The sequence below is a fragment of the Rhipicephalus sanguineus genome, chromosome 8 (assembly GCF_013339695.2).
Source record: "Rhipicephalus sanguineus isolate Rsan-2018 chromosome 8, BIME_Rsan_1.4, whole genome shotgun sequence".
NCBI lineage: Eukaryota > Metazoa > Arthropoda > Arachnida > Ixodida > Ixodidae > Rhipicephalus > Rhipicephalus sanguineus.
In genome coordinates, this window is record NC_051183.1 from 125,806,926 (window position 1) to 125,815,980 (window position 9,055).

General features: G+C 51.0%; 1 protein-coding gene across 1 annotated transcript in view; it reads right to left on the reverse strand.

Moving 5' to 3' along the window:
* Positions 1-374, reverse strand: part of LOC119403497 (zinc finger protein 239-like) — a 14,487-nt gene extending 14,113 nt beyond the window's left edge. Inside the window, exon 1 of the mRNA XM_037670428.2 lies at positions 355-374. Coding sequence (XP_037526356.1) covers positions 355-374 — 20 coding nt within the window. The remainder of the gene's footprint in view (positions 1-354) is intronic.
* Positions 375-9,055: the final 8,681 nt, after the last annotated feature.

Here is a 9,055-nt window from a genome sequence, read left to right on the forward strand (position 1 = left end):
CCCCCCATATCCAGCCCATATGTGCCCTAAGTCCGCCCGCGCTCAGCACTGTTCCATCCTACCGCCCACAACCGACCTACTCCAGGACCCGTGATCCGAACCAGTGGCGCACACGATGTGACAGACCGATATGCTTCAAATGCAATGGGGTAGGCCACATTTTTCGCAATTGTCGCAATCGTCGGCCATCGTCTCCTCGTGCAACGTACCGTGCAGAGGACCCTCGATCCTCACCTTTTCACGCACGCGAAGACCCTACGAAACTTAACGCCCAAACCTAGGCCCCACGTTACGACCACTCGCCGTCGCCACAGACCCAGCGACGTCCTCGGTCACCTTTGCCCCGTCGCTCACCTTCGCCGTACCCTCGCCATCCCTCCTCGGAAAACTGACCAGTGCAGCTCCCGGAGGTGATGCTGCATTGGCCTACCGACCCGGAAATCATCTGTTGACTCTTGCTACCCGACAAAACCTTTTGGACGTAGAAATAGATGGCGTGCCTGTTTCGGCGCTCATCGACACTGGCACCCAATTATCAGTAATGAGCGCTCACCTTTCTCGCCGTCTCCGCAAGGTCCTTACGCCTGCTTCATCATCTGTTGTTCGTGTAGCCGATGGCGGTACACCTTGCGTTCTTGGATTGTGTACTGCGTGTGTAATCTTCGACGACCACAAGACCTCAGTTCTCTTTCCTGTTCTGGACGAGTGCCCCCATGACCTCATTCTCCGCCACGGCTTTCTGAGCATGCATTCTGCCCTTATCGACTGTTCTTCTGGCCTTATACAGTTAGGGCTTCCTGCTATGCCTTACCTCACCATCGCGTCGCCACCACGTTTGTGTTCTGTCCAGTTGGTTCGCTTGCACCCAGGTACAGCTACTTACGTCTCAATTACCCCACACCCTCCTCTACGTGATGGCGACTACCTGATTACTCCTTCCTTGGACGATCTGACGCGACGTTTAGCTCTGCCTCACTCCCTTGTGACTGTTTCTGCGAGCCGAGCATGCATATCTGCACACAGCTTTGGACGTTGCGCACAGCTGCCTCCCGAAAGTATCACGCTGGCCACTATATCACGTTTAGATGCACACGACCCTGTGGTCCTGGCCATTGATACTCCACAACCGGCTTCAGGATGTCCTGCTGCTAGCGCAACACTTGATGACCCGCTCGACGACATGATTGCCCCGGAGCTTTCCCCTTCTCAAAGCAAGGAACTACACTTCTTGTTGGCGTTATACCGCGACGTTTTCAATTTCGCTTCGCCGAAGCTTGACCAAGCATCTCTGGTCACCCACTGTATTGATACCAGGGACGCAAGACCCATTCATCGACGTGCTTACAGTGTCTCTGCTACCGAGTACGGTGTCATTCAAACGGAAGTCACCATGATGCTCGCTAAGGACATCATAGAGCCATCTTCGAGTCTTTGGGCGTTCTCTGTGGTGGTGAAAAACTTTATTTTTGAGTAGGCGTTCTCTGTGGTTCTTGTAAAAAAGAAAGACAAGACCTGGCGGTTCTGCGTCGACTATCGGCAACTTAACAAGATCACCAAGAAAGATGTCTACCCTCTGCCGTGAATAGACGACGCCCTTGATTCTCTTCATGGCGCACGGTACTTTTCTTCCATACACCTTCGCTCGAGCTATTGGCAAATTGCTGTCGATGAAAAATATCGGGAAAAGACGGCCTTTATTACACCGGATGGGCTCTACCAGATTAAAGTAATGCCCTTTGGGTTGTGTAACGCGCCCGCAACATTTGAGCGCATGATGGACTCCCTACTTTAGGGTTTCAAATGGTCCAATGCCTCTGCTACCTTGACGATGTCGTCGTTTTCTCACCTACGTTCTCAAGCCATCTACAACGCTTGTCGGCTATTTTGCAAGTCTTTTTGCACCCCCCCCCCTTTTAGAGGGTGACGCATATACGCAGCTAAAAAAGGGTCCGACGAAGCAAACTCAGACTCAGCTAAACAAGCTACTCTCCGAAATTTTCAAGCACCACCCACAATTAAAAGCACTCTACCTAAGTCTAATCTGCCGCAACGGCTCCGCACAGGGTTTCTACGGACTACCCAAAATTCACAAGCCTGGCGCCTCCCTCCGACCGATCGTCGACTTCACTTCCTCTCCATGCCGAGCCCTTTCAAGCTTCCTGCACCGAATCATCGCCCCTCTCACCCGGAAGACCCCAACTCATGTCCGCGACTCCAGCCACTTCGTGCAGCTAGCATCACAGGTGAGCATCGACGAAGACGAGAGCCTGGTCTCGTTCGACGTCGTATCTTTGTGTTCACCAATGTGCCGGTACCCTTATCTGTGTCATGCGCCCGTGCTGCTCTTGAGGGTGACGATGGCTTGAGTCAAAGGACCCCGCTCACTATTGACGAACTCTGCCGCCTACTGGAATTCTGCCTGTCCAGCACGTATTTTTCCTACAAAGGAACGATTTTCAGGCAAAACAGTGGAACCGCAATGGGTGCCTCCATCTCTGTCACAATGGCAAACCTGACCATGGAACGTATAGAAGGGAAAGCACTTGGCTCCTTCTCGCCGCGACCCAAGCTCTTTCTTCGCTACGTGGACGATTGCTTTTGTGTCGTGAAGACATCTGAAATTGAAAACTTCAGGCTGCACCTGAATTCCATTCACCCAGCCATACAGTTCATGGTCGAGTGTGAACGCGACCGCACCCTCCCCTTTCTCGACGTCCAGGTGGCAAGATGGGGCAGTGACTTGGAGTTCTCCGTTTACAGGAAGTCGACGCACACCGGGCCGATACCTTCAATACGATTCGTCCCATCCCTCCACCCACAAGGCCTCCGTTGTGTCCACATTACTTCAGAGAGCCAAAAAGATATGTTCCACTGACACGGAACGCCGGAAAGAAGAGGCCCGCGTAATTGCGGACCTCAGAAAAAAACGGTTATCCGAGAAATTTCATTCGGTCCGTCGCCCGCCGCGCAGAGCAAAAGAGGTTACGCGACTCCCAGCCAGCATTGACGAACAGCTCTCCAAAACGCGTCTCGGTCCCATACGTCCAGGGAGCCAGCGAGGCGTTGGCCCGGATTTTTAGAAAAGAAGGTGTACACATCGCGCATGTGCCTTCATGCACGCTGGGCCGCTACCTTCCCCACCCGAAAGACCGACCAACAAAGGACAGGGCTCCCGGCGTCGTTTACAAAATACCGTGCGCCGATTGCCCCTCGTCGTACATCGGCGAGACCAAAAACTTCCTCGAACGAATTAGGCAACACGTCAACGACGTCCGTAAACTCAACAAAGAACGCAGCGCCGTCGCCGAGCACGCCGAGACGTTTGACCACAAAATAGACTTCGACAGAACGGCCATCCTGGAAAGTGAAACCAAGTGGAGGAGGAGGTTGCTACTGGAGTCGAGGCACATACAGAGGACCACTCAAAATATCAATCGTTCCCTCGGAACTCTCCCCCCAGTGTATGCGCATGGGCTACGCGGCTACGCTCCGCGGTAATGCGTGGGGTCGTTAACCGCCGCAAGAGTGCCTTAAAGAGGCCGCTGCCAAGCCGCCGCAGTCCCCCCTGAGGAAGGAACCAAGCTGGTTCCGAAACGTCGGGCTTTTACGTGTTTTCGTAACTTTGGTTGGAGAATAAATATCAGTTTTCTCACGCCGTCGTTTGCATTGACCAGGAATGTATAGGTCGGTACGCCGTTACGTGACCTCGTGCGACCTTTGTCAGCGCTGGCAGAAAACACTTCCGCCTGCTGGCCGTCTTTAATCACTCGACATCGCATATGAGCCGTTTCATCGTGTAGGTCTCGACTTCCTTTGTTCGTTTCCTACGTTTGTCTCGGGAAATCGATGGATAACCGTTGCCACGGACTGCGCTACATGGTTTACAATTACTCGCGCACTTCCAACCAGCTGGGCTACCGGCGTAGCAGACTTCTTGCTCCATAACGTCATCCTTCAACATGGGGCACCCTGACAGCTCTGGAGCGACCGCGGTAGGCAGTTTCTTTGCAGGGTCAATAATGACATCCTGACGTCTTCCACGAGCAAACGTAAGCTAACCACGGCCTACCATCCACAGTCGAATGGCTTCACGTAGCGGATAAACCGGACCATTACCGATATGCTAGCAGTGTACTGTACGTGTCGGCCGACCATTAAGATTGGAATGCAACATTGCCTTTTGTCGTGTTCGCGTATCACACGTCCCGGCACGACACGGCTGGTTATTTGCCCTTCTTTCTGTTATTCGGCCGAAATCCAGTATTGCCTATGGACACGTCCTTCCATGCACCCGCCTGCTAAGTACGCTCAAGACGCCATTGCCCGCGTCGACCAGCACGTCAAGTTGCGCGCGTTCAGTTTACCGAATCGCAAGCGGGCCAACAATCCCGCTACGATCGCCATCCCAGAAACGCCCACTTTCTTCCTGGATCTCTTGTTCTCCTTTAGTCTCCAGCACGCCGTGTTGGGCTTTCTGAAAAGCTTCTCTTCCCGCACACCGGACAATAGCGTGTACGCCACCAAGTGACCGTCGTGACTTATGAAATCGAGCCATTGTCTTCGTCCTTGTTGACTCAGCCCCGCACCGACATTGTTCACGTTGTCCGTCTGAAGCCCTATTACATACAGGAACCTACTGACGTGTGCGTATGGTGACCATTCGCGACTCTCTTTTCCCGGATGCACCGAGTAGTGCTTTCACCGCCGGAGGGTAATGTTATGTGCTGCTTAGCCAGAGGACGAAGAAGAGGAGGACAGGTTCGTTGCTGTTTCGCCATCTTGGTTGTTACCCCGATCACTGCGATTGTGTCAGTATTGTAAATACAGCTTTTTTCGATCGTCTCCCCGTAACAGTATGTACCCAATACAACTCTTAACTCGGAGCATAAGCATCGATTGCTAACCACATTTATTTTTGAATACAAATTATCGTAGTATTCGCAAAAACCGGAAGTATGTGGCAGACTGGACATGCTTGTGAGAGAAGCATGAGTGTCACTGGGTGCTCGTGTTACTAAAAACCTCACGCTGCTTGTTTTTTGGGAATAATATAAGGTGCGCGTAGGCGTAGCGGTTTATTTAATGAATATTTATGGTAGCCTGGTTCTTTGGAACGTTCTTGTTCAACCATCTTATCTTTAACTATCTTAGTATGAAGTGATCTCCTCGTAGATTTGTTTGTACCCCTGCTGTACCGCATTCACGTGGTTTAGGCGTGTTAATCTACTGCAAGCGTACGTGTGTTTGTCCAGAATCACATCACTTATTTCAGCAGCTAGAAAAGTACAGCTCTCCTAGAGTAGATTATGCACCATTATAAATCATTTCAATTTTTCTAAACCAGCAGATCAAAGTATTCTATATCATTTACATTTTATCTCAACAGTAGTTCATGGGAGCATTGTGTGTCCGCCATCTATTGTCTGCAAGGACAGCTTCACGCAGGTCTTTCATAATAAACTAGGCAGCACACTTAATCCTTCACATTTCGTTCTATACGGATGACATGGTGAAACCCAATGGGGCTGAGACAGCGGTCCACTTCTCTCCCATCTCGAATTCGTTGCCTTCGTTTTTTTTAAACACTAAAAGATTTTTTTCTGGTCTGCTCAAGAGGTTAACATGGTTTTTACTATCAAACAACCATGAAGAAACCTCAACCCAGGTTTCTTAGTCGAGCTGTTTATTCATGGACAGCTGTACACAGCCTGTCCGTAGTAAGTAGTGCATCTAGTATTCCAATCATTAGCATTTTTGCCTGAACACACCAGGACCCTCCGTCAGAGAGTGGAACGAATTACTTTTTGTGATTCAGAAGAGGGAGGGGGCGTTCAATCTTCCCCCAATTTGGATACGCCAGCGTTAGCGCTGTTGCCATGATCAGCATGTCATTTGTTGGGGGCAGATCAGATGTCTGTTTGTGTTTAATAAAGACACAAGTTTTATTTGTAAAGAAAGTTCACGTCTGTCTCAAATAAGGCACATGAGAAACCACCCCGTCCCCCACCTCCAATATTTTCAATGTTTGCATGTGTATACGCGCAACATGTTTAGTTGTGTATCAGTTTTGCTCGTCCAGCGATAAACATATGAGTGAACATACGAAAAGGTTGGTTGAAGCCTCCTTCTCATCCATACCCGCACGAAATCACTTCTGGCTACGCCGCTGAGCGCGACGTTTCTTTAACGTTAACATCCTTATTCAGAAAAATTCAGCAGATCCGGCGTACCGTGAGAGTCGACGATATGCGAAGCATGCGGCTGGAAGGTGACTGTGGCGTAATCTTTTATTGCGATAGCAATTACATGGACAGTTTCGGTTGATTTTTGCCGTCGCCGTCGCGGCCGTCATGCACCGTATATGTATATGTCTATATAAAATATAAAAGCCACAAAGAAAAATAATTCACAAAAACTTTGCGACGCGCGGAATTGAGCGGGCGACCTCCCGCTTTCCAGCGCGCGGCGTTGGACGGTTACGCCACCAAGAGTACCGTCTTTCAGCCTGCTAACGGCGAGCTTTTTATATACACCATTTACATCAGCATGCGTTCTTAGTCACCACATAAATGGCGCGATGCGCGCGCGTTGCGCGCTTTAACAATCGTCGACCCGCTCCTGCGAACGCCGATGCTCTTCGCCCGACAGGGCGTGGTCGCCTTCGGGCGCTCATCTCGAGGAAAGAAGGGGGCGGCCGGGGGGGGGGGGGTGTAGAGGGGGGTTGTATGTCTTGTGCTTTCCCCGCAATGTCCGAGCTGAAGTCACAGATCGTACGAAGGTCGCTTCGCTCGCTGCAGCGGCCGCGTTTGCGAAAGGAGCGCGCTGTTGAAACAGAAATAAGTAAGAACTGTGACAGTTCGCGCTCGTCCTGTGTGTACCTGTTCGTTCGTTTCGTGCGTCCTGCTTTATGTTTGAGTAGTGCGCTGCAAGTGTCGAGCTGTGAGGCATGATAGTTCGCGCTCGTCCTGCGTGCGGTTTTTTCGTGCGTCCTTTGGGCTCGAGCGACGCGCTGGCGATTTCGAGCTGCTTACCGTTCTTCGCGTTACATTCCAATTTATTGCCATCGCATTCCGTGCTTCGCCGTTGCGGCGAAACTGACTTTTTTTACTGAGCGAAACATCACAAAATCACGCTAAAGATTTGTATGAACTCTATACGCACACATATATGTTGAAGAGCTGCATATGTGTTATATAACTAGTTGTTTACAGTTGGGTAACGCTGCCAACAGCAACGCGGGTATTACCTAAACCAGAAGCGGTAAGCTGACATGTAGTGCTTATACTTGTCGCTTGTGATGGAGGATGAACGCACGTTTCACGAACCCGTGTGCATGTGTGGAAGAGGTTCTTGATAGTTCTTCAACAAAGTCATCATCACCGTGATCATTGAGCACCAGCCACCGGTCAAGACTTGTTATCGGATCCGGTCGTGATCGCGGTGAGGAGGGGTCCATGTGTTGTGAAATCTGAGGTATTGCACATCTGTTGGAAATTGTGGATACCTCGGTCAATTGGTCGTCGATGAAGCCGGCGACATTTCGGAACCTGAAGTCACCCTTCGCGTTGGTGAGTTATAGGTCGCCGAGGCTGTTAGGCATGGATACTGCTACATAGACCAACATCAGTGGATGGCGCTCTTCCTATTCGTAGACTACGTCGGCGTATGTGGCCTAGTGGCGTAGCCAGGGGGGGGGGACACAGGGGGCTGTGCCCACCCCCCATTCTTTTGCCATGGCACACAGAGCACAAAATGTCTCTCGACCACATCTGCCTGCCCGGCACCCACCTCAGTTCAAGGTGGTGCCCCCCCCCCCCCCGAAAAAATTTCTACCTAGGCCCCTGATGTGGCCTACATAGCCTAGTCTACAAAGCGGTCGTCAATCAATTTGGCATCATCCTCGGCCAGCATAAGGCCATCGCCCAGCCCCGTAAGAAATGAAGAGGATACTGCGTCATTCTGGCGGACTAAATGTTCTTTACGGTGTGATGATTTGAAAATCATACGTAACTTTCGTTAATGTATTGCCGCGAACTATGCCTTCTTGTTTGTTATTTTAAGTGTTTCGTGGCCAGCGTCTGGCCGCGCCCGATTGTGTTATCTGTGCTTGAAGCGAAGTGCATGTTTCCCTTTTTCTCTGGCTATATGATTTGATAGGGAGAGTGTTTCACCCTGTCGCCACTACACCGTTGTTATCGGTTTGATCCGATGGTTGCGAAAAGGATAACGCCGCAGCATTCATTCTTCCGCCGACATTTGCTTTTTGTACGCAGCTCTGTTGGCTGTCACTTGGCCACATGCCTTTTTCATTGAACTTAATGGGGAGCACAAGTTCGCTCCAATAAACCTCGTTTTACCTAAGAACCATGCATCGTTTCTGGCTACGTGACATTATTGGTGGAGGTGCGGGGTATATGAACCCTACACTTCCGGCAAGTCGCCAGGCAAATCCAACTCGCACCAGCCGCCGACAGCGAGGCCTTCAGGCGGAGTTTGGACTGATTCCGGAGAAAGCAAAGAACGAAGAAGTCGTGGCCACCACCATGAACAACGCTGCCACTATGACCAACGCTACCAACCCTCCTGTAGTCCTTCATCAAACCAAGGAGCCGCCACCCTTTCACGGGTCCCCCTCAGAGGATCCCGAAGATTGGTCGGAGCAAGTTGAACGGGTCAGGCTGTTTAACAGCTGGGACGACGAGGAGACACTAAGGCACGTGTTCTTCCACCTTACTGATTCAGCTCGGACGTGGTTCGAAAATCATGAGAGCTCCCTCGAATCTTGGCAGCGATTTAGGAGGCAGTTTTTAACGACCTTCACCACGGTTGTGCGGAAGGAACGGGCCGAGGTCTTGTTACGGACGCGCACTCAACACCCTAACAAAGGTGTTGTGCTTGTCGAAGAAAAGAAGAGCTTCTTCAGGCGAGCTGACCCTGAAATGGCCGAAGAAAAAAAGTTACGGCTCTTAATGCGCAGCGTGAAGGAAGAACTGTTTGATGGGCTTGTCCGTAATCCACCCAAAACCGTCGCCGAGTTCGTGGCCGAGGCTAGCAC